Here is a 24,767-nt window from a genome sequence, read left to right as displayed (position 1 = left end):
TGGAGGAGGATATAAAAGCTCATAATAGCTGGTTAAATGCTAATTTGCCCATAGGACAACTTTCTTCCTGATTCAGCTTCTTAGCAGCTGGGTTATGGCCTGAAGCGCCCAGCATTTATGCTTTCCTGTCTGACCGAGTATTATTGCAGGTATGCTTTTTGTTCACAGAAATGGGTAAAACAAGAGGCTTCTAGGCTGGTTCTAACCGTGGGAAACAGATTTTAATCAAAGGTGAGGGCTTGAACATTTATTCCAGAAGGACCAAACATCACAGGATGCTTTCCTGTGCAACCTGGTCCAGGAAAGCTGCCTTAGCACGAGGCTGGACTAGATGACCTGCAGAAATCCCTCCCAACCCCTATGATTCCATGATGCTATGATTCTGTGATCTTGCATTAACGAAGCCCGTAATGTATGGTCATAATATCACTGTTTACCTTTTCCTTCTGTGCTATAAATTGTCTAATCTGCTGGTGCACCATCTGCTTAACCAGAGGGGAAATCACCAGCTAATGAAAGGAGGATGGGAGTATTTATTGCTTGATTGGGCCAATCGCAATTTTTGGAAGGCAAGCAGAGTGGATTGTGCTAAGGATGCACAAAAAGCTGCCCTTTGCTCTCTCTGAAGCTCTGAGACTTAGAGTCACAGCAACCAGCCCTTTTGTTGCAAGGACCATTGCTCCAGAGGGAGAGCTCTGCCTTTTTACATCCAGACAAAACAATGACATCTCACTTGGGAATAAACCAAAGCATGTGCTGGCCCAGAGAATTACTCCACAAAATTACCCAAAGCATAGCTTGTGACTTAAGGACAGCTTCATATTTGTAGCACAGAGTTTCCCTGAGCCCAGCCTCAGTTTGGAGGTCAGAAGGTGCTGCAAGGTGCTGGGTTGCTTCAGGAGGGGCAGCATGAAAGACTCGGTCAGAGCTCTCATCCTCCTGGATTAGGCCCAAGTGATGAAATTTCATTTCCAAAGTGCCGTCTCCTATGTTCTGCTAGGCTCCGAAGAGTTAAAGTTATTAACTGGCTTCAGAATAAAATGCGTTCGGAATAAATATGCTTTAGGATAAACCTATTAAATGGATAAAAATGCCATTACCAGTGGTGAAATACGATTGTGCGACCTTTTAAATAAATAAGCCTGCTATGCACCAAATTATGTCAGATAATAAGCTTTATACATGGTAAAGTCATGTGGTGATTCTCACTCTTCAGGCTTTCGATGAAATATTGCTAGCCTTAAAGGGCTTCTGAAATGCTACACTAAAGAAAATTGCTTCCAGCTATAAAACTTGATCGTTAAAACAAATGTAGTTTTCCATAAAATCCTGTGCAAGGAATAATACACAGTGAGAGTGAAACCTTGCTAGAAACCTTCGGTATCCAAACTGTTTTGCAGCACAAAACCCTTCTTCTTAATATAACTTAGATTCCAGGTAAATCTGGAATAACTCGATTGAAAGGAAAAGGGTTATAATCGTACAGTGCCAGTGTCAGACCAAAATGATGTTCTCAGGGTATTGGAAATGTGCCTGTGGGGTTCTCTGGGTGCAGATGTTGCTGTGGATCCAAGTGAATGCACGTTGGTAATTCTGGTGCTTGACCGGTGGTGGCAATGCTGACCTCCCTGGCTGTCCTGCACCTGAGGGCTGTCTGCACTGCGCCTCACAGATCACCCAGATCACTCCTGATGCAGCGGCGTTCCTCCTAAGGGACATCCATGTGTGATGGGATGGGAACAGAGCTGGATGTGATCAGCCTTGTGAATGAAGTCAGACAGGCATTTAGTCAGAATGAGCTGCTAGCTTCACGCGTGACCCTCTACAATAAGCCACAGTAAGAGCTTTCTGTTCTAAACCATTACGAGTAAGAACAAATGAAGCAAATTCTCTCATTCATTGCAGTGATGATGGGTAAACTGACAAAGTCTCCTGGGTTTAGTCAAATCATCATGGTCACTTCCTCAACTGTTACATGAACACCAGTGATTGCTTGTAATTCCCAGCTAAGGTCTAGAAGACAGCTCCAAGGACTGAAAACATTTGGAATTCCCCTCCACAATCATTTATTCTCTCCAATGGCAATGTCAAATAACACGTCAGACATTAGCAACAGCAACTATTCACCCCTGGACCTTAGCCATTGTAAGTGCAGAAGAAACAGGTATGTTGTCCGGTAGTGCTTCAGCTGGATAGAGCTATGTGAGCAGGACTGTCTTGAAGGACTGCGAGGCATCATGAGGCTAGCAGGGAAATATTATCTGCTCTTGCTGAACAACTGCAGTACAATGTCCAGAAACAACTGATAGGTCTGCTCCTGGCAGGAGCTCAGCTGCATCCCAGAATGCCTCCAGACATTTGCCATTGTGTTTTATTGCAGCTCCTCAAAAACGGTCAATTGTAAGCATAAATCTTGCAGAGCAGGCACATAATCGGTGGAGGAGGACAGCTGCTCATTATATAATCCTGCCAAATCCTTGATGCAGCAGTTCTCAGCCAGCAGTCGTCTTGCTCTGAGTCATCCGGAAAGTCTCTCGCTCAGTGAGCTTCCAGGAGCAGACCATCAAAACAGGCTGTGTTTCCATTTCCCATTTCAAATTACAGGAGACACGTATGACTCAGGGAAGTCATTTGCTCCTCATCCACCTTCAGATGCTATCCCGTGCCCGGATGCAGCCTGCCTCGTGCTGAGCTGGACACCAGGGGAGCTGCTGGTGGTGCTGGGCTCACAGCTCTCCTGGTGCCGTTCTCATGGAGGGCCTGGTGTGGGTGCTGAGAAGAACAACACAAGGCCCATGGGCAAGGAACTCCTCTCCCTGCTATTCAGAGAGCCTGAGATGGCACACAGAGAGCCAGATCTGCTCTATACTGATGTACCTATAGCTGGCTCCTGTCAGAAGGACACTGTGATGTTACTCAGCCACTGGAGTGACCTGCTTGGTGGGGGCTGGGCACCACTGAGCACTGCATCCCCCGTGCCACACGTCACTAGTATGAGAGGCTTCATTAGCTCATGCCTCTTTCTTTCCTTTGAGGCAATGCCAAGTGGTTATCTGAGCCTGGGTGACAGCTCTCAGCAGGATGCAGCATGCTGGCTCTACCTTTGCGTGAGGAGATCTCCTGCCTCAGAGCAGGCCAGCTTGAGCTGCTGTGGCCCGGCCTCTCCTCGTTGCTGGGCTCAGTGCTGCCATCAAAGCTTGGGCACACAAAGCTGAGCAGCTTATTTTTCACAAAAGCGACTGAGTGCAGCTTTGGCAATCTCACTCATCCTGAGCATCACCGCCAAAATAACCCCAAAGAACTGACTCAGCAGCTGTGATAAAGCCAAGAGGAATGAGGCTGGTGAGGTTAGGTTGGCTCCTAGGTGCTGGGAGCTAGTCCATGGATAGGTAGCTCTTCAAGGGGCACGGAGGGAAGAGATGGAAGGTAGTCCCTTCCCTGGTGCTCCTTACGTCTGTGCACAACACAACTTCTTCAGCTGTTCCTGTTGTCACAGAGTTCCTACAGAAGGGCCGTACCAGCCAATATTCAACCTGTAATACAGTTAATATGACTTCAGTTGCAAAACACATCAACTCTCAGTGTTCCTTGTGATCTGGATGAAGCCCCAGTTCTGCAGCTCATTACTCAGTCTCTCAGTTCCTTATTTTTAGACAATTTTTCTTCAAATCAGTGATGAGCATTGCTGGGATGGCACACGCTATGATGGCACTGCTGGAAGGTCAGCTGATTTATTAGCATGATATTCTAAAGTTTTCAGCCCCAGGCGTAGAGGACCATCCCTGGGGAACAGAGAACTTCTGCATACCGTATGTTTTCCATCCGGATACTCCAGATTAAACAGCATCGATTGAATCATATATTTGGAATAAATAATGAACGCGTGAATCTATGCAAATCAAGAAGGTTCCTTTTATTTCCACCTCCTTTCCTAGACTTCTAGTTGCTAACATGCTTATCCCTGTCCTTGGATTCTACCGCGTAGCCAAACCTTCTCTTGTGTCTTCTGCCAAAAGACTGTAAGCAAACGTTCTCCACTGAAGGCTGCAGCGGTACATTGTAAGCAACGTGAAAATTAGATGGGAATTTCTACTTAGAATTTTTACTGTGACGTTGTTTGACTGCATGTTGACAAAACCGCCGTCCAAATACTTGCAAACGGCGTAGCAAAGATGTCACTTTTATATATAGCTCTGGATGAGCTGAAGGCATAAAGCTCAAAACACATCATCTATGTGGTGGTTTATAAAGGTTGTGTAACCCACTATCTAAACTCATCTGACTAACAATGAAACCATGAGAGAGACAGGTGGTTTGTAACTGTGGATGAGCTGAATGGCCACGATTCTCGTACAAGGAAAAGATTCAGATAATTGCTTGCAAGTCACTTTAAAACGATGCTGGAAGAAAAACGTATGAATAAATGAATGAGTGAACACCGGACTAATGAGCTACTTCCTACACTTAGCGCGTGAGCTCTGCTGGGATGGTAACTCATTTTCATTACATGTATGAGTGCAATACAGTGTATGAAGGCCTCAATTTGCATCTGCTGTTTTGGCTGTGACACACGATGAGGCCTGGAAAGCAGGGTCGATCATTGCAAGGTGTGCATTTCACAGTGCATTTCTTAACACCAGCCGAGAACCATCCTTCTGCTTTGGGTTCATGCGCAGGCTAACACTATGGACCGACCCCGGCCAGCTGTGCCTCCTGCTGCAGCACCAGCAAGCCAGCTGACCTGACCTCTTTCTCTGTTATTTTTGTTCACGTTCATCTTAATTCTTCTTCCAAGGGAACATCTCAGCTCGCATGAGAAGAGCATAGAGAAGAGTCCACAGGTGTGCCCCTGCAGCCCTTCCACAGCAGTGATCTGGGTGCACAACCCAAGTAGTCAGCTTGGTTACCAGCACGTTAGCTATATTTTCTGAAGCCTGGTGCCAGGCAGGCAGCATTGGAAGCCTCCAGGGGGCTACCTTTGATCTGAGAGCACTTGAAGTCAGCATCGATCTTAACAGTGCCAGACTGTAGAGTCAGTCATTGTCTCCCACTGAGCTCCCTGTTTGCCAGGATACCCCAGCTCTGCATTTTCTCTGAATGATGGAGAGGTGATGGCATTGAATGAGATTAAATGTCATCTTCATTACAAAAGAGCCTTTAATTATATGATATCATTGGATATCACTCGATACCAAAGAAAAGAATGTTCTTTCCAATTTCAGGCAGTGACAAGAAGAACTGGGTGCCCATCCTGGCTTCCCCAGGGGCCTCTTCTGGCGCGTTACGTTGGAGCATGAGAGACATCAAATTAGATGTTGCATAAGCAACATAGCCCAAGCACTTCCTAACTTCGGGGAGCAAGGCTTTGCAACCTACACACTCTTGTGTGTAATTATTAAATGGGGGCTGATTCAGAACCTTGACATATGAAGATAAGAACAGCCCACGGGCTCTCCATCCTCTTACACGTGTATAGATTTCAAGCAATTACTTGGAGAGGACTGGATCAAAACACCGGTTGTTTTGCAAAGGCACAGAAAAGAGTGACCAGTTCAATTCCAAATCATCTTTTTGTGTGTGTGGCCGAAGCAGCATTTCCAGCACGCTGGGTACTTCAGCATGACATTCTCAGAATAATACCTGTATGTGCTGCAAAAGAAAAGAGCCATTTGAGAGCAAAGAAGGGTGTTTTTACCGTCTTGGAGAGTGAGTGTGTAGGAGGAGGGATCAGGCTTGATTTTCAGCCCAGCGTTTTGATTCACAGGTGGATAAGACTGCTCAAACAGCCAGTTTTCACTGGATTGAGACTGCTGAACAACCCCTGCATTTCAAGGATAGAGATAAGTCAGCAAGTCCAGACACCACTCTCCTCTGCTGCTAATTGCTTCACTTTAAGACCCACACAACATCGGCGATGACATTCAAGGACCTGCTGCTGCAGGGAGCTGACTGCCTCTCTGCCAGCACCTGTGCCTAACGCAGGCAGCACCCAGCAGTCCATGCCTTGAGACAGGTCAGAATCAGCCAGGCCTTCTGCCACACACAGCTGTCTGACTGCTGTACAGCTGAAAGACTCCCAGAGCTGCAGACAGTGTATGGAAACAATTACACTTGCTGTTGATTAGTATGATCTGCCCTTTTCAACTTAGCTGGTGTTGCCAAGTGACAAGCACACCTCTATGAGCCACATGGAAAGGAGTTTACAGCTTTCTTACTTAGAGAACATGCTAAATTACAGTCTGCTTTAATGCATCCTGCCCCCTAGGAGGACAGATTTAATGCTGAACAGCAGCTGAAAATAATGGTCAGATCCTCACCATCTACTGAATGCTAATTAGTTAATCCACATGGCTACAGATGTGAGATCCACTGTCTAGTAAAGGCTTACAGTTGGCCATTTTCATCAGCACCTGACATCACGCTGGAATAGGCTGTTGGCATGCAGCCCCGGTTCTATGCAGTGTAGCTGTGATACTCATTTTGTCCTGCCTGGGAAGGAGACGGCTCTTTCAATTACATCTAAAACATGCCCGTTCAGAGCAAGAAATAAGCAGTCAAGCAAGCACAGAGAAGATGGTTTGGAAATCAATTATAGGATACCTTGGTGCTTAAGTGAAATTCCTGAAGCTTCCTCTTCCCTTGGCACCCCCACCAAGCTACAGCTCAACATCTGTGTTCCAAGCAGACTCAAGTTTAAGGAGGGCTGAGCTCCGGAGGCTGGGACAACTGCTAAGCCTCAGCTGAAACCCAGGAAGAATAGAGATTTGCCCTCTGTTGAGCTTACATAGCAGGTTCAAAAAAAATCAGCAGTTAGCAAAGGCAGAAAGCACGTAACCTCTCCTAGCCTGAATTCTGAAGCTGCCAACCCCTCAAAATAAGATTTTCCGTGATTTTTTTTGCCTTTTAAAAATATATTTTAATGAAGATGATCATTTGCCTTTCCTCTTTACACAAATGCCATGCTGCAGTTCCCCCTCCTTCCAACCCCAACACTGAGTTAAACGGAGCTAAGAAACGTCCAGCGTGAGAAGATGCTCAGGGAGCCCAAGTTCCTGGAGGCTTGAGCTGAGCTGTACGTACCCCGACCTCCCATTGAAAATACCACCATCTGTTTCAAATTATTTAGCCTGTCTGGTACATGTTATGCCCTTTCACCTACATCTTTACTGGCAGACCACAATGAACTCCCTGAAGAGGACAGTATTTTCCCCTCTAGTTTGAAGTTCAAGAAGCTACGAGACCGTGAGGGAAAAGGCAAGTTTATCTGAAGACAACGTCCCTTGCACATGCAATTCTGCACTCTGGCAGATGATACAGCATTAGTGCCAACAGCCCTGTCATCTGGTACCATCTTCCCCATCCATAGCAAGGGCCACTGAACAGCCTAACAAGCATCAGATGAGTATCACTGAATCCAAAGCTGTTACCTTAAAAGAAAAGATGTTGGCCTTGTACCACTTCAGCCCTTATACCTTAAGCAACAAGGAAGCACCAGCACTCTCTCTGTAGTTCACTCCCACTGTGCTCAGCACAGACCTCATTCACTGGATCTGCTGATTAGTTCCGTCATCACAGGAAAGGTAAAAAAGTCAGTAATAATAACAAACTTCTGTCTTTAAAGGAGCAGACAGCACTTTTTAGCATAACAAGTTTTTGTTTGCTTGAGCCAAAGAGAACAGGATGAAAGGATTGCTCTCAGGTTCTTCCTGGATGGAAGAACATGCTGTCAAGAAATCTCATCTTCAGATTATAGCCCTCCTGTTAAGAACTAAATCAAAGAGCAAACGAGTACTTTCATTTCTCAGTTGAAATTATTATTCTTCATTCTTTTCCACACAACCCAGTTTGAAACCCTGGCAAATTACAAGCTCCTCTGGTCTCCTCTCAACCCTGTCTCCCATCACTATCCAATGGCAGCCTGAAAGAAAGCTTGAGTGGTCAGGCAGTGGAATGGGCTGCCTGGGGAGGTGGTGGAGTCACCAACCCCAGAGGTGTTCAAGGAACATCTGGATGTTGTGTTGAGGGACATGGTTCAGTGAGAACTATTGGTGATGGGCGGCTGGTTGGACTGGGTGATCCTGTGGGTCTTTTCCGCAAAATTGGTGATTGTATTTTCATAGATTCAAGCATTCTTTAAATGCCATCCCAGTGCAATTGTTTCTATCACCTACCCATGCAGAGGCAATCTAAATGCAGCTCCTGCAGAAAAATATTCTGCTTTTATACCACAAGTCAGAGCTAAGACACTGCCTCCAATACAAAATGAGTGGCCTGGAATACTGTGCAAATGAACTAATACCTTTGTTACAGTAAATAGTAAAACACTGCCTCAGTGAACAGTGAGCTGCTCCTTTTCACTCGGTGCTTTGTTGGTTTAGCCCATGCTTGCAGGCAAACAGGCTCAAGACCTGGTTTCATGCTGAAAACAAAAGAAGCAAAGCCAAACAGAACTAGTAAGATCTAATTATCATTAACATTTAATCATCTATAAAAAATAAACCAGCACTTCTCGTTTACATCTCATTGCACATGATCAAAGCAGGCCTTCAGTTTTAACACAGGACACACTAACACCCTCCAAGGGACAGTGAAGAAATACACTCGAGCCACCAGAACAGGGATGCGGGTCAGGATTTCAACTCACACTGCACTTATCTTTTCAGTCTTATCAAAAGCAAAGCCCATCACAGTCAAGGTTTGTGGTCTAGAATCCTCTCGCATCACATTTTCAAAACACCTTTCAATATATAAAAACAAAGTGAATGTCTGGAGAATCCCACACTTCTCCACATAAAGCAAGAAGCAGAAGCACTGGTTCAATTCAACAACCCACATCAGCTTTATTAGACTGTTGTGTTTACAAGAATTAGCGGTAGCGGTGCAGCTGCAGGGTATTGCGCCTTCTCCAGGCAGCACGACGTGAGCCACCAATGGTGTGATGGAATTTGTGGCCCTTGCCAAGACCGCGGCTCTTCCTCCCGGCTGACGTCAGCCCACGCATCTCTCTGTGCTTGTGAACGGGCTTGGTGATCCACTGGGTATCAGGGTTGCGCCGGATGGCCTTGTGGAAGGGATCGATCAGGATCACCTCGAAAAACTTGTAAGTGGAATCTTCACCCACCCAGTAGGAGTTCAAGACTCTCAGAGCCCCACAGTGACGGCCAGCACGCTCCTACAGGAAAAAAATAAATGCCAAATGCTGTACAAGCATGGGAACAGGGGCACTCTTCACGCACAACTATATTAATAACCCAAACCTTATTTTCTTTTCTAGCATTTTTCATTTGCTCTGAGCTAAACACTCTCCTGAATAAAAACCACACAGTCTCTGGCAACAAAAACACCTGAAAAAGTCACGTGTAAAGAAATGCTGTATTGAAAAAAGGCTGCTGGAATTCTTAAGTGAGATGGGTTTTAAATGAATGCGTTTGGTTGGCAAAATAAAGAACTCCTCCACATGCAGAAGAGCGCCGGGAGTAAATGCAGAGTTAAATGCAGAGTTAAAACTCAAGATCATGAGCCACACTTGGAGCCGTGGAACACTTCCGAAAATTGCAAAAGACCAATTAACCTGAATGTCCAAAGTTATCAAGGAAAAGGGCCTGCAGGACAGAAGCCCATATTGATAGGAAAAGAACAGTTGCTGTACCAAGCCTTCAGTGTGCAACTCCAATCCTTGGCTGTGGTTGGAAAGAAACAGCCCTTGTTTAGGATGGAAAGCAGGAAATAAGTTGAGTTACAGAACCCCATCTGCCTCTCCTGTCAAGACGTCCCTTTTCACCCTAGGACACTATCATCATCACTACAGATCCATCCAGCCTCTATCCCAAACCTATTACTACAGATGTCCACCAGCTTACAACTTCTTGCATATTTCACGTATTTTCCTTCCTTCTCTTAGTCCTTCTCTTAGTCTAGCGAGTAAGTCCAGTGACACATCTTGAACATTAAAATACCAATCACCATCAGCTACCTTCTATGTGAGGATGACAGTGACGATCAAGGTTTGGCACTTCTAGAACACTTTTATCTGAAGAATAGAAGCTTTCTAGAACACAACTGTTTGGACTAAAATCAAAGGGCCAACCACCTCTTTCCATGAGCTGTCACCGCAACCCAGCAGTCACCAGACATTTGGGAATAGCATATATGAAGAGCACACCGTGAGTACTCCAAACAAAGCTTTTTTAATTTAAGCTCATCACTTTTGAGAAAAAACAAAAAGCAAATGAACGCTGTAACCACCCCGTATGCAACTTCCTGAAACTGGCTGCAATACCAATGCTTTCTGGTTCTGGGAAAAGCCATCTGCTTAGAGGCGTATAACAACTGAGAACGCTCATTGCCTTTACAGTGCCTCTATCAGGCAGCGCTGATCAGTACTGCTCTAAGTCTTGCATTTGGGTTTCTTTCCCTACACGAGACGTACAGCTGCGGTGTTATGAAATTTAATCAAGTTCTCCTGGATGGAAAGTCTCCATTTTCAGTATTTTAGCAGGTAACAACATCGTTTAACATTATTTACTCCCAATCTTCAAGCTTATGAGCTACCAGTGATATTTTTAACTTCAATACACCTGTGTCATGCTGTTTTCAGATAGTATGATACAGCTCGGTATGCTGCTCAGCACTCCTACTATACAAACAGGTGCTACAGTCTTTAAGACAGGAATTTAGCTGTGTTTTGTGAAAGGCTCAGTGTCTAAAGCCAGTAACACACACAACACGGTGGGGAACACAAAGACGGGATTTAGCGGTGACTGCAGCCACACAGTTCAGCATATTTGAATTCCAATTTCTCATACCCAGCCCTTTGTTTTTCAGGCCTTTGTCAGTTGTATGTCTTTCATTACAAGCATTGCAGCATGCTTCTGAAAGAGGCATACCCCAGAAACTTCAACAAACCACCTCAGTGGCTCTTTCCACATCCCATACGTGCAGAGTGTGAATAGGTTTTTCTCATCTGTCTCAATACAGCTTTTCAAGACATTCTGGTGCTCTCCTGCCATCAATGTTTGAGACCTTTTACCTAATACGTTACAGAACAGTTACAGGTTTGGTCACTAAGCACTTTCCACTTTTACAGACTAAGCGTGACACCCCCATAACCCCAATTTTCTGAGCAATAACCAAAACAGTCACCTCTGCTACAGACTGAAGACTGCGGGCAAACTTCAGCTGGTTGACACCATGATGCACAGGCTTCCCATAGGTTGCACCTTTTGGGACAGGGCGCTTACGACCACCACGGCGAACACGGACACGGTAGATAACATAACCTAGAAGAAATGGCCATATTAGTGTAGCAAGCACACGTTATGCTAAGGCAACCTGCATGCTCATATTGAACTTCCAACCCCAAAAGCTTTGCATGAAATGCTGCAATAAAGCAGGTCTTTATACTCATCTCCACTGATACGTACAGCTCTTAAGTCACTAGCACAGAACATTTGTGTTACTTCCATTGTAAGTGAATAGAGTGAGACACAGTTGTCAAGACTTCTTTAGATCCAAACCAAAGTTTACAGCACCTTTCCATTATGCATTTCCATCTAAACTAAGAACACCAATGCCATAACACCAACCCCCCATCCCCAGAAAGCAATAAAATCACCCCAAAACTGAAGAGCCATGCAGTAAATGCACCATTCAAAAAGCACTGAAGCACAAGTTACCCATAAACTCTGCTGAAACGTGAGGAAATGAAGCAAACCTCGCAAACAGGAACGGAAGCTTATACTCTTTCTTTCTACACTATAACAGCGAACAAGCAGGGTGACTTGCTTCAAGAATCTGCTCAAGTTACAGATGGATGACCACTTTCCCTCAGTTTGTTTCTCTAATCAGTAACTGTTTCTTAATGATCAGAGAAATTAAGTACCTGCATCGCCTCATGCACAGACAGCTATCAAGTCACTTGTGACAAAGTCTGGCCTGAGGAAGAAACCCCTTGCTCCAAACTTACCCTACAAAATACACTGGTCAATGCTGCCATAATAAGGCAGCGCACAAGGAGAATTACAGCCTGAATCCGCTTGATCTTCATCTGCCTAACTGGTCACAGGGGACATTAACTCAAATTACATGGAATACAGTTTTGGGCTGTGGGCACTGCTACTAATTGAACATACTTAGAAGTTTATTTCTTTCAGGACACTTCAGGCTTTTCCAGGACATTCAAGCTTCTCATTTTGTCATTCTACTATCAGTTACAGAAGGAAGCAAGTTGACAAAACCACGGTCACTCCACCACGAGGCACTCTTCATATCTCCTTGTCTCATTACCTTGCTTGGCCTTATATCCCAGCCTGCGAGCTTTGTCTGGCCTGGTTGGCCGGGGAGCGCGATGCAAAGCTGACAGCTGGCGGTACTGCCAGCAGCGGACACGAAGGAGGAAACGCATCACATCTGACTGCTTTTTCCTCCACAGCTCCTGGATGTACTTGTAGGCACCCATGTTTGGTTACCTGCTGAGACAAGAGATCAGTGAGAAAAGGGCAGCAAATCTGACTCCAGAACTGCATGGCTTCCAATAAAGAGATACTTCACTAAACCATACATGCAACACCATGGGTCCATAATATGCTTTCTGGAATCAGGAGTGCATTTGGTAATACAGCTCACATTTAGCAGCCTGTAGTGAGACACACGGCAGTCACAACTGTCAGTAACTTTCATCCATTTCATAGAATGCTTTGGGTTGGAAGGCACCCTAAAGCCCATCTAGTTCCAACCCCACTGCCATGGGCAGGGCTGCCACCCACCAGAGCAGGCTGCACAGAGCTCTATACAACCCGGCCTCCAACACCTCCAGGGCTGGGACATCCATAGGCTCTTTGGGCAGCTGTGTCAGGGACTCACCGCCCTGAGTGAAAAACTTCTCATTTCATTTTCTTAACGTTTGCAAAGAACACATACATTGTGTTGAACTCCTGGCTGAGGAGCTGCTGCACCATGAATTGCAGCCATTATCAGAATGGAGAGTTAGCACCTGACCCATTTCAAACGTCGCTCTTTGAAGAGGAATGTGACTCTGAGCGGCCTATTCTTTAATATTGAGACGGTTTAAGAATCTCCAGGATCTCCTCAGCTCTCGCACACCTGGAGCACTCAAGATCCCAGCAGCTGGCAGATGTAAGTCAACACCATCAAACCACACTCAAATCACAACGAAAAACTAACAAACGACAGGTTCCTCGTGCGAAAATCACCCCGTGCTCTTCCCTGTCAATTAGCGCAGCCCCAACCGAGCTCCAGCCATCACATTTCGGTGCTGCACCACGGCACGACCCACCGCAAAGCTGCACGCCGGGTGCCTCATCCAGACACGCGGCCCGCCCGCCCTCGCAGCCCCCTCCCGCCCCAAGCAAAGCCCCTCGCCCGGCTGTCTCCCGCCCGCAGCCCGCCATCAAGCCGTACGGCGAGGCGCGGCCACAGGCCCCGCTCCATCCCGCCGGGCCCTGCCGCTCGCCCGCCCGCCGAATCGGCCGCATCCCGCTCGGCGAGGGCCGCAGCGCGCGGGGCAGGCAGCGAGGCGGGCGGACAGCGAGCAGGGAACGGGGATGGGAGCGGATGGACGGCCGGCACGACGCGGACATACCCGGACCCGATGGCGCCCAACGCCGGAAAGGAAGAAGGCCGCCACCCACACCCCCTTGCGGCGGCCTCGCGCTTCCGGCGGCGGCCCCGGCGCCTCATGGGTAATGTAGTCCCGTGGGAGCTCAGCCGCTCGCCTAGGCCGCCCGCCGGCCCCGCCCCGCCGCGGCCCCGCGCCAGCCAATGAGCGGCGGGGGGCGTGTCCCGGGGCGGCTCAATGGGGCGGCGTGGGACGCTGAGCCCAGGTGTGCGCTCGCGCGGGGGGCGGTCGGGGCCGGGGGCGCGCGGCGGGCATGGATGGGGGAGGGGGCGGGGTAGGGACACCCCTGTGAGAGCCCCAGAGCCGGCGGGTTGGGCCGTACCTAAGGGTAAATCCTAAAGTGAGAGCGTGAGGTTCCTAAAAATAAAGAGGACAAATCCTACAATGACATAAAGCGTCCCGAGGGAAAATCTTGCCGGCTGCTCAGCCCCTGTCCCGAGCCCGAAGGCTGGCAGCCTTCCTCTGCGTGTGTTTGCACAGGCCCCAGCTCTGGGCCTGCTGCTGGGGGCTCTGCTGTGCCCGTCCCGGGGCTGCAGTGATCCTGGGTGGACTCGGGGCTCAGCGAGGAGCAGAGCGAAAGACAGGCCTTCCCTGGCCACAGCCAGCCCCTTCCAGCCCTAAATGTGTGCCCTGTGGGGCCGGCTTTGCTCCCAGAAATGTGCCCGTCAGTTCCCAGCATCACACTGATATCATTGGCCCGGCAAGAGCCTGCTGGCTTCTGCAGGCTGCCTGCCTGCACACAGACCCCAAAGCCTTAGCGCTGTCTGCCCTGTGCCTCTGACCGCAGTGCCTCCCAGTTCTGTCTGTGCAGGCCAAGAAGCTCCGTGTGTGTGTGTGTGTGTGTGTGTGTGTGTCACACGTGTCCCCACCACACGGCTGCGTTCGGACAAGCGCTCGCCGCCCTCTGGCCTGCGGACGATGGGGAAGGGCTACAAGGTGGTGGTCTGCGGAATGGCGTCTGTGGGGAAAACTGCCATTTTGGAGCAGCTTCTCTATGGAAAGCACACTGTCGGTGAGGTGGTTTTACCTTTATTTTATTCATTCATTTATTTATTTATTGTGGATCGTTTCTTTGCGTGTGGACACAGAAGTGGTGACCCAGAGGCACTCACTGAGCAGAGAGAGGGCAAGAGCGTGGCCTCAGCTCATCTCAGGGCCTTCTCTTGTAGGCCACTCATGCCTTCCAGAAGTGGTTTGGAAGAGCCCTTCTGTGGTGTTCCCAGTTCCAGACTACAGGAGTGCTTCAATAGAAGCAGGCACATAAGCAGATGCTATACTATACTTTCTGCCCATCTGCATGAGGAGACCACAAACAAGAAATGTGTTGTTCCCTGAAAGATCAGAGTCACAGAACCACAGAATGGCTCAGGCTGGAAGGCACCTTTTAGCCCACCCCGTTCCATCCCCATGCTGTGGGGCTGTCACCCACCAGCTCAGGCTGCCCAGGGCCTCATCCAACCTGGTCTTAGGCTTCTCCAGGGATGGGGCATCCGCAGCTTCTTCTCAGGGCAGCCTGTAGCAGTGCCTCAGGTGCTTTTGGTGCCTGAAAGGTAAATAGATACAAGTAGAGATGCTGCTTAGACTTCTGTCACACCTTCTTAAAACTTTACTTGGTTTGGTTTTGGCTCACGGTTAATCAAAGTGCTGGAAAGGAAAGCAGTTCTGTTTTAGGTGCCTCTCTGGGCTCTGAGGGCTGCACAGGGGGAGAGTGGAACCACTCCCCCCAGGTATCAGATGAAGGGCAGCAAATGGTACCTGCACGGGGGGGATCTCAGGGCTTTGACAGAGGGTGTCCAGTGTCTGTTCTCTAGGCTGGTAAATGCAATGCTGGGCTGAGCTGTTGGATAAATATTAGGATTTCTAGCTGTCTGCTTGGCAGGCACTGTGCCTCTAAAATGCATGGATGGGAGGAATTTGCTTGCAAAGCATGACACTGAGCTGTGTGCTAATACCGTTGTTTCAAAGGAGGATTTCCCTTAGTGTTGCAGCAACACCTGCTCCCAGCATCCTACCAGCATCCTGCACAGCTTCCTGTAGCTCTCAGTATGAGCTGCAGTGCCTGCAGGCTGTGGGTTTTCCCTTGGCCTGCCCCTCACCTGCCCTGCCAGGTGACCCTCAGTGCCGTGCTATCCCTGCTGCCCTCCGCTGCTCCCCGTGCTGAGCCCCAGCAGCTATTTCTGGCTGCTCCCGAGCGTGGCTGTGGTGGCATTGTGTAACAGCAGGATGCTCACTGACATAACGGGCAAGGCCTTGTGCATGTCCTCGCTCACGCCCTGATGCTCTGCCTGGCTTAGCACTGAGCAGCACAGACCTTCCCTTCCTCTCCCAGGAGCTTTGCTTTCTTTCCCCGTGGCTCTGTCATCGCTTCCAGCCACAAGCCTGTCAGTGCTAGTGAGCCTGCTGCCGGCTTGCCTTCACAACTGAGTGATGGCACAGCTGCTGCAGGAAGTGATTAGTGTCCTCCGAGGTTTCACGCTGCTATACTGAGCCTTGGCTTTGAGCCCATGCTCCTGGCTCCGAGTTGAAAACGGTGCTGCAGGCCCAGCAGCACTGCAGGGTTTTTCCAAGGGAAGTTTGCTCTTTTGGCTTGCTCCCTGGCTTGCCATGGATGAAGTCCCTACTTGGTCAGCAGCTTGCACTCCTGCAAAGGACATTAATCTGTTAGTGAGTGTTCAGAGGAGGGCTGCAGTGATGGGGAAGGGTCTGGAAGAGAAGATGTTTGAGGAGGGGCTGAGCTCCCTGGGTTTGCTCGGCCCAGAGCAGAGTAGCTGAGGGGAGACCTCATGCTTATGTAACAGAAGGTTAGAAAGCCACGGCTCTGGTTGGTGGGACCAGTACCTAAATAGCAGCTAAATCCAGACATGTCAGCTCCTGTCAGTCCAGCTCCATAGATCTGTCCAGCTCTTCTCTGAGTCATGTATTTCTTCGTCTTTAGTCTAGTTTCCAAAGAAAGCATGAAGTTGATTGCTGTAATGCTAGTTCCCCTTTCCCCCCACAGCTTCCAAACCTGAAAGCTGGTTCCATCTGCCCATTCATCTGCATCACAGCAGTGGATACTTACAAATCTGTTTCAGTAAGTTTAGGAAAGCTGGCAGAGGGGCAGGACGGCAGAGGATGCCCGTGAAGTCGGTAGCATGGTGGGGGAGATGGTGCCAGGCACTGGGCTTCCCTCGTCGGATCTGCTGCTCGTACAACAGCTTGCCCAGCACATGTCTGAATGGAGGTCAGGAAAGTGTTGGGATGGGATGTGCTAACCAGAAGTGCAGATAGCGGTGTCAGCAGGATTTGGCTAACACACAGTCTGGGCTTTAGAAGTAAAGCCTAGAACAAAGTGACACGGGTGCGACTGAAAACTGTGTTTGTTGAGTAACCTACTTGCAGTGCTTCCTCCCCCTGCGTGCACAGGTGAAATTTCACCTCTGGAAGCTGATCCTGATGCACAAATTCCAGGTCCTCCCGTCCCATCCCCCACTCTGCCATTTAACGTCCAAATTTGTTGCTCTGTTCTGCTGACTTGCCTCGCAGGTCTTAATTTTTCCTCTTCATTTTCAAGGAGGATGTTAAAAGACATAATTTCCACTGCTACTTTTAATGCCAGTAGGAAGAGACTGTCACGGGAGAATGCGGATATATTAAAGACTGCTGAATTACAGTGCAGCGTTGAGGTGATAAAAACCTGCCCAACGTTATTCATGGCTTTCTAAAAAGAAAACGAAGGTACTTATAGTTCATTCCTTGCCAAAGCAGTATTTACTGATGCTAGATTCTTCCTTGACCCGTCTGTACAATGAGATGAAGCAGAGCAAGAAAAACTAGTGCTATATCCAGAAGACCTACTTTCGTCTTTAAAAATGCCCTTGTAACACATTCTCCAGCTGCGCAGAGTGTGCTCACCCTTTCTGTTTTTATTAACCTTTGTTTTGTTCTGCTCTGAGCTGTGCTCTTCCATGCTAGCATGGCTATATTTGGAGGCAAAATAAATTCATTGGTTGCAAACCTAATAAGAGTTTTGATCGAGGCAGGCTGCACAAAGAGGGGCAGAGAGAACAGCTTGTGCCACTTTCCTGCTCAGGAATGCTGCATATATCATGGGAAACGATGCGCGTGGGTGGAATTCTTTAGCCTGTTTGTCAATGCGGAGTATTTTGAATGCTGTCACTGAATATAGCAAAACCCTTATTTTCACAGGCCAGATAATCCCTGTGTTTTCTTAAACAATGCACTAATATGGTCCCCTTTTGGCAGACAAAGGGAACAATGCGGTACTCATTACTGTAGCCCTGCACCAGCAAACGGTCCCTGTGTATAGGAATGCAGCGGAGGCAAAAACACGCAGAGGGTTTATGTGAATTCTTTAAACTAACCCTGAAAAGTAACCCCGCTGCATTATGCGGTTTGCTGGGACCTGCAGCCATATGGACCTGCATCCAGGGTGACCACAAAGCTAAGGACATCCATGTGTTCTCAGGGTCTGCCTTGGAAAGTAAGGTTTGAATTAATTCAGGGTAAGGTACCTCGTATTACCTCCCTTTTACCACAGGGAAGGGAAGGAAGAAGAGCTAGTATGCAGATAGTTACCATGGAGCGGGTGATATATATGGGAGCTTGATACCTCGTGCATGCTCTTACCCTGCAGTAAATGAGCTCTCTCCTATTAGCAAATCTGAGTCATGTTAAATCCCTAAGGGATGAAAAAGGCTCACTGTGTGTTTGGGTAAATATAGAGCGCAACTTTGCTTGCATACAAACATCCTCTTCCCTGCCAGGCTTGGTTTCACTTGTTGGTTAGTTGTACCACCAAGGCAAGTTCATTTCCAGAACTGCTCCTTCGGCTCCTGCTTCTGCAATACAATCCAGCCCAGCACGAAGCAGAGGAGCAGGCTCAAGATGTCAGTACTTGCCTCTCAGGCGTTCTTTGGCTGTTCTTCCCTAAGGGTACGTTTGGGCAGGCCCACTTGCAGTGTGTTTGGCACACAGCTGGTGCACTGGGTGGCTGGAGTTTGGGAAACCTGGGGAAAGAGCCATATATCTTATCACATCTTGTGCTTAAGTGTCATATAGATTAATTTTACGGGCTCGTATTTTAGATGGTTGTATTTACATAGTGTCACTGCTGTGAATAGCTGGCGTGGTGATCTATGGATACAACCCTTGCATGACAATGAGGTCGAATGCAGGTCAAATCACCCTGGAAAAATATGAGCTGAAAGCTATTGCAGGGTAAAGTTGTGCCTCACCACAAGCATTCCTTATAGTGGTGCTGTGCTTACACCAGCTGACTCTTCCTGCTTGTTTTAACACAGGTCTAGAAGAGGGTGCCACAATGGAAGACGTGTACTTGGCATCGGTGGAGACGGACCGAGGTGTGAAGGAGCAGCTGCGGCTGTATGACACCAGGGGTCTGCAGGAGGGCGTAGAGCTGCCAAAGCACTACTTCTCTGTTGCCGATGGCTTCATTCTCGTGTATGCCATCACCAGCATCGAAGCCTTCCAGAGAGTCGAACAGCTCAAAAAAGAGATCGATATCTTCAGAGACAAAAAGGAGGTAAAAGCATGGTGCCCTAGCTGCTCGGCTTACTGCCGTATCAGTGATAGGAAGCCACGTTACAAAGCATAAGGTTGGACTCTGTAAAACTCGCGTAGAAAGGAAAACAAACGTACCCACAGGCTTGGGCAATCCAGCCAGAGGGAGCTTTCTCATGCTGGGGAAGCTTCATTCACATGCTGTGCAGCTCAAACAAGGAAAGTGTTGTTGTTTCTTCCTTACTTCCTCTACTGCACCTAAAATCCAGATAGCTGAATGCATCAGGTTGGACCCTTATGAGTAATAAACCATATGGTCTACAGCAGTGCAGTTCTTATGGGGTTTTTTTTCCTTAGGTATTGTACGCAGCCAGTCGAGTGCAGGGCATAATGTAAGGAAGGGCATTATTTCTGATTGTTTTGTATTCACACACTTGATGGCTTACAAACTAGTGTAATTGACAGTGGGTCTCCCAGACATTAGTCAATTGGCAAAGCGACTTTAATGTATCTTAACAACCATATTGAATCAATTCAATTGTGTGAAATGACTGCTCTATTTTCCCTTAGAAAGCAGCTAGTGTTTTCAGCTGACAGTGTTCCAGCTTAGCTAAACAAATATAACTTGCATGTGGCATTAGCATTATGGCTTTTCTTACAGCATCTTTGTGTTCTCCAGTAGCTTTCCCTGCTAAATGTCTTTAGCCTACAGCTCTCCAAATGTCTGTTTTATGCTGTTTAGAAAAAGAAAAAAAAGCACATGAGGAATTAATTGGGTAATGGTAGGGAGAGACTTTCCAAGGAGTCTCTTGGGCAGCACTCGCACAAGTACCACAGGAAGGCAAGCTCAAAGCTTGACAGCAGTTGGAAATGGAGGCAGAGAGGTATGCTGGCTGCTGGGGCTGGTGTGAGCTGCACGCCGTCAGGGTACGGATGTCAGGAGTACGGCAGTTGGCCACAGCCACCCTGCAGGACCAGGGGAGGCGACAAGCAGGACATTCTCCAGGCATCGTGTTTCTTGAGGGTGAGGCAATAGAAAAACAGTGGTGCCCACAGCAGGATGCGTAAGTCAGTTTTGTTCCTCTGATTTCTATTGTGTACAAAATGCTCTCTGAAAGTGAGATGAAGAGTCCTTAAGGAAGCACCAGCAGCATTAAGGTCTCTGCAGCCATAGCCAGATTCAGGATGCATCTCCATCTGTGATGCCACTGAGCTGGCAAGCCTTTGCCCCGCCAAGCAGCACAGCCCTGTGCCATACAGCCAGGGATGGAAAGCACAGGTGGCAGCCTCCTGCCTCTCCTCAGCATGCTCCTTACAGCATGGCCAGTTTTTGTACTGAATGGAGATTGTGTTCTCTCACAACGGCAGAGTTTGGCCGTAGGAAAAATTCAGTTGGTAAAACTGCATTCTCCCCTTCTTACAGAGGGGACAATGCCTACTCAAACAGTACGGGCTGCTGTAGGATGGAAAGGGAGCCTCAGAGCTCACAAGAACAAGACAAACATCTCTAGCTAGAGAGAAACAGGAGACATCCCAGAGGCAGCCTGATGAGTAGGAAAGGGCCAGCGGGTGTGGCCATGGCCAGAAGCCCGGTCATGGGGAGAGGACTTCCTTATTTCTGGCTTGTCAAACCACCATGGAGTGCAGAGTTGAGACCAGAGTTCAAGTGAGGACCTTGCATTATAAATACAGACATGATTTCCCCCCATAGACTGATGCTGTTATAACATTTTTAGAAGAGGTTAAGTTAAACCAAGCAGGAACGGTAGTTTTAAGGGACTACATCCAGTGCTGGCTGCAGGAGAGGCAGCGGCAGCCCCCAGGGCTGTCTACACCTGCTGCCTGAGGCTGGGACACAAACAGGCTGGGCAAAACCCTTGTACCCAGGCCGTCCCTGCTGCCATATACTGTTTTCATTTCTCAAGCATCCACAGCTCCGACTGACTCAGATGCCACGCTCGTGTTATTTCTCTAGGGCAGCTCAATTGCAAAGTAAGTGGAGAATAGGACTGTTTAACTTCTGCTCTTTTAGGTATGGCTTCCCTTTAAGCAGCCTGTGGGCTAAATCTTGCATATCTTATGATGACAGCAGCTCCCAGGCCACAAGTAGACAAGGCAAGTTTGAACCCCAGACCCTACTCTTCCAAATGATAAGCAGCTTGCCTTGTGCCAGTGCTAAGTTAAAGAGCAGGCCTGAACTGTGTTGCCGCATGCCTGCTGTTTGTTTACAGGCACTGTGAATGGTGGATGCTCTTTGCACAAAGCTCACCCCGCCGTTTTATTTGTAGGTAACAGTTATCGTCTTGGGGAACAAAATGGACCTCCTGGAGCAAAGACAAGTGGAAACAGAAGCAGCGCAGCAATGGGCAAGGGCTGAGAAAGTGAGACTGTGGGAAGTGACTGTGACAGATCGGAAAACACTGCTTGAGCCGTTCACCTTCCTAGCGAGCAAACTCTCCCAGTCCCAGAACAAATCAACGTTTCCCTTGCCTGGAAGGAAGAGCAAAGGGAATAACTGCGATAACTAAGCTCCTCTTAATGCTGTCTGCTGTAGCCAGGTGCAGCCTAAATCCTTTCTACGCCTTTCACTTCACGCGGTTTCACTTAAAGCAATAATCCCGTTCAGCAATAAATCAGCAAGCTTATGGCTTAGAGGTATTCTTCCTTCTCGTGGACTTGGCTTGAAAAAGTCACTGGTGGTAAAGCCTTAAAAATGATGGGAGCTGTTTTGCAACAAGGCTGAGGAGGGGAGGAGAAGGTGGAAAAGACACAGGGTCTCACCTCTTCTGCAGGGGCTTAGACTGTCCCCAGGTACAACCACAGAGGGAAACAATCCTTCAGATCTATGGCACTTGTTCACACACGGAACTACCTGTAGTGAAGCTGTAAATGTGGAGAGAGGAGGTGTTTAAAACAGCAGCAGTCCTTTGACCTTAAGCAGGCAGCCCCTTGGCCACAGGGCTTTGGATGCTGCAGGGGCTCAGGCCAGGGTGTTGCTGCAGGAGGAGGACATACAAACAGATTTAGTAACCGGAGCTCTGTTAGTGTCTGAAAGCAAGAAAAGAGGGAAACAGTGTCTCATGGGAGATCCTAGACCAGATTTACCCTAACGCGAAGCTCGTCAGCAAAGTCTGGCAAGTAGTGCCTTCAGCTCAGGAATTTATTTGTACAAACCAGAAAAGCTCTCACAGCACTCACTAGTTTAACTGCGACCTGATGGGGACAACACAGTGGTATAAAGTTTTGTTCCAGCATGTCCAGTGCAAATCAGTCACCCTGACATAGGTGCTAATTTCACTCAGAAATGGTATGGAACAACTTGGTAAGCAGGAGGTACCTCACCGGGCTCTGCTCAGTGCCTTGGGAAATACTCCTGCCCAGCTAGAGAGTGAAGCCACAGCAACCCACAGCCTGAACAAGGCTGCAGGCTGGAGCACAGCCAGTACAAAGTGCCGCACTGCTTGGTGAGAGGGGCTGGGGAGTGCAGTTTGCTGCCTGTTGGGAACAACCTCACAACAAATGTACAGAAATCCCCGTACAAATGGCCTTGTCTTACTGCGCTGCACATCATGTAGCAGCAGGAGCACAGCTTGACGCGCTGGATTGGACGCTCTGCATTGGTAAACCTGTTCCAGGTCAGCCTGTTAGCAAACCAAATAAAACTGACTATAAAGGGACAATGAGTGGCTGTTCACAGAGCGAGGGGGCAGCTTTTGGCCTCTAACAACCTTAATATAGTGATAGCAGCTTCTCTTTGCATTTGAAAGCAGGAGCTGGGAAAGAGAGCAAACTGAAGGACCCAGTTCCTTAATTTAGCATGAGATTAATGTTGCTTTGAACAAATATTGAGAATTTCATTGTGAGTCAGCAAAACCACAAGCAATATTTGCGCTGTCATATCGTAACTGCTAAATAGCGTGCTTAATGATCACAATTAGGCCGTGTGCTTATAGCATTGCTCTTCCTGAATCCTGGCAAATAAACTCTGTCAGCATTACTAATGCCAGAGCAACAGTACAATCCACTGAAAATTAAGCAAGTATTCCTAGCTCCATAATGAAGCTAGATGAAACTGTTTATGTGCTTTGCTCAACACAGTTTGGATTGCCGTGGCCACCAAGTCAGATAAGAGAGCAATTAGGAATGAGCAAGCCCCTGTAATGCCCTGCTAGAAACGTACAATTGCCTCCGTTGCAACACTGCAGCTGAGTAAGCACGACAGCACGACCTCCCCCAGCCTGGCCAGTAATAGTCATCATCCCCAGCTGCAGAACAACACTCCCTCCTCACTCATTTCCTACAGTACACGTGTACTCGTGGTTCTCCCCACCCAGAAGACTGCGTGCACAGAATCTGCCCGTGTGCTGGGGAAGCAGGGCGGCTTCAGAGCAGCAGGTTCACCCATTTGCTGCAACTCTGCAGTGAAGAATGGGCTACGTTCCTCCTCTTCAGCTTTGCCAGACCTTTCACCAGGGAAGGACTTGATTCAGCTGCATATCAGTCAAAATACAGAACACCTCTGCTAAATACCTGTTGTCACCGAGGCTGACCCCTGAGCCAAGGAGTGTGGGCCAACAAGTGAAACCAGTTGGAATTAGCTTAAATTGTGGAGATGGAAGGAATGGAGATGACCAGTTCCTGTCCAGGTCTGCTGGGACAGACGTCACCTGTGGTCTGCAGGGCTGGGCCGCACAAGTCTGGCTTGCTCACTCACCCTCTGGACACTCAGGACTGGGCCACGCTTTAAGAACAGCAGAGGAAAAGGGATCTTTTAAATGACTAACATTATGTTTCCAAACAGGTTACGTAAAATCTTAACACGTTATCTTTGATTTAGTTAAACTCATTTCCAGATCATTTTGGGCATCCGCATAAACAACCACCACCCGTTGTTTTATTTCATAGGCTTACTCTGATGCTTTCTAAGCACTCAACTGCCTTTTCTAAATAGCACAGTATTTTATTGGCCAGCAACAGAAATGGTAGTTTCTCCTCTGCAAACAATCTGCACTCACTGGCTGCTACTGAGTCAAAGCGAAACTCACTGCAGTGCAGTTTTACCTTGGGTTAATGAGTGAAGTACATCCGTGCAGGGTATAAAGTAGTAGTGCCAGGGCAGGAAATGTATTTTGCCCTTTGTTGTTTCAAAGGCTGCCCTAGGTCACAGGGATCATTTATGTACTCCAATGCTAGGCAGCCCTTTCACTGAGTGATAAGCAATTAAAGAAAGAAAGAAAGAAACAGGCAAATTGAAGCCCCTTTCTCAATTCATTATGCTTCCATTCATCCTAAATTAGCTTCCCCTCCACTGCCAACTGTGAGAATTTGGCATGTACTGGTAGCACAAAGCAAGGAACAGACAAAAACCTCCAGAGGCCATGCGCATCCTCACAAAGCAAAGGGGAGCAATGAATGAAGGGTCCCCGTACACCTGGACACCAGTGACTTTTCCAGGCCGAGCTGAACAGTGTGGGAACCAGCACAACAGGACACAAGTTGGGCTGAAAGAAGACAGTTGAGCAGATGAGGCTAAACATCACACTAGTACCCACCATTACACAGCACAGGAGAGGCTCCTGTACTCAGACTCCTCGGGACCAAATTAGAT

The 24,767-nt window shown here is 48.0% G+C and overlaps 2 protein-coding genes across 6 annotated transcripts; one reads left to right on the top strand and one right to left on the bottom strand.

Annotated features, from left to right (window-relative positions):
- Window positions 1-8,815: 8,815 nt before the first annotated feature.
- RPL15 (ribosomal protein L15) lies at window positions 8,816-13,723 on the bottom strand. 2 transcript variants are annotated; one of them, XM_072330189.1, is made up of 4 exons: window positions 13,601-13,723; window positions 12,286-12,467; window positions 11,143-11,279; window positions 8,816-9,172 (listed from the first exon to the last, which is right to left on the bottom strand). In XM_072330189.1, the coding sequence occupies exons 2-4, from the start codon at window positions 12,455-12,457 to the stop codon at window positions 8,867-8,869; spliced, it is 615 nt and encodes a 204-aa protein (XP_072186290.1). In that variant the 5' UTR covers window positions 12,458-12,467; window positions 13,601-13,723; the 3' UTR covers window positions 8,816-8,866. The 2 variants fall into 2 exon arrangements, with proteins under 2 accessions (XP_072186290.1, XP_072186291.1); XM_072330190.1 differs by having other exon boundaries at window positions 12,286-12,470; window positions 13,601-13,691.
- A 44-nt stretch (window positions 13,724-13,767) lies between these two features.
- NKIRAS1 (NFKB inhibitor interacting Ras like 1) lies at window positions 13,768-21,805 on the top strand. Of its 4 annotated transcripts, none has more exons than XM_072328688.1 (4): window positions 13,768-13,841; window positions 14,448-14,648; window positions 18,940-19,181; window positions 21,448-21,805. In XM_072328688.1, the coding sequence occupies exons 1-4, from the start codon at window positions 13,814-13,816 to the stop codon at window positions 21,685-21,687; spliced, it is 711 nt and encodes a 236-aa protein (XP_072184789.1). In that variant the 5' UTR covers window positions 13,768-13,813; the 3' UTR covers window positions 21,688-21,805. The 4 variants fall into 4 exon arrangements, with proteins under 4 accessions (XP_072184789.1, XP_072184791.1, XP_072184790.1 ...); XM_072328689.1 differs by having other exon boundaries at window positions 13,813-13,841; window positions 14,434-14,648; XM_072328687.1 differs by having other exon boundaries at window positions 13,814-13,841; window positions 14,424-14,648.
- Window positions 21,806-24,767: the final 2,962 nt, after the last annotated feature.

This window comes from Excalfactoria chinensis, chromosome 2 (genome assembly GCF_039878825.1).
Source record: "Excalfactoria chinensis isolate bCotChi1 chromosome 2, bCotChi1.hap2, whole genome shotgun sequence".
NCBI classification, from domain to species: domain Eukaryota; kingdom Metazoa; phylum Chordata; class Aves; order Galliformes; family Phasianidae; genus Excalfactoria; species Excalfactoria chinensis.
Note: the sequence above shows the minus strand (reverse complement) of the source record. Positions and strands in the feature narration are given on the sequence as shown.

What these genes read in the sequence shown, in the direction of transcription:
- RPL15 (XM_072330189.1), bottom strand. Translation starts at nt 12,457, where the DNA reads ATGGGTGCCTACAAGTACATCCAGGAGCTGTGGAGGAAAAAGCAGTCA. An exon ending in GGGATATAAGGCCAAGCAAG is followed by an intron (nt 11,280 to 12,285) that starts GTAATGAGACAA and finishes CATTTCTTCTAG; the next exon opens with GTTATGTTATCTACCGTGTC. An exon ending in GTCTTCAGTCTGTAGCAGAG is followed by an intron (nt 9,173 to 11,142) that starts GTGACTGTTTTG and finishes TTTTTCCTGTAG; the next exon opens with GAGCGTGCTGGCCGTCACTG.
- NKIRAS1 (XM_072328687.1), top strand. Translation starts at nt 13,814, where the DNA reads ATGGGGCGGCGTGGGACGCTGAGCCCAG. An exon ending in CTATGGAAAGCACACTGTCG is followed by an intron (nt 14,649 to 18,939) that starts GTGAGGTGGTTT and finishes GTTTTAACACAG; the next exon opens with GTCTAGAAGAGGGTGCCACA. An exon ending in TCTTCAGAGACAAAAAGGAG is followed by an intron (nt 19,182 to 21,447) that starts GTAAAAGCATGG and finishes TTTTATTTGTAG; the next exon opens with GTAACAGTTATCGTCTTGGG.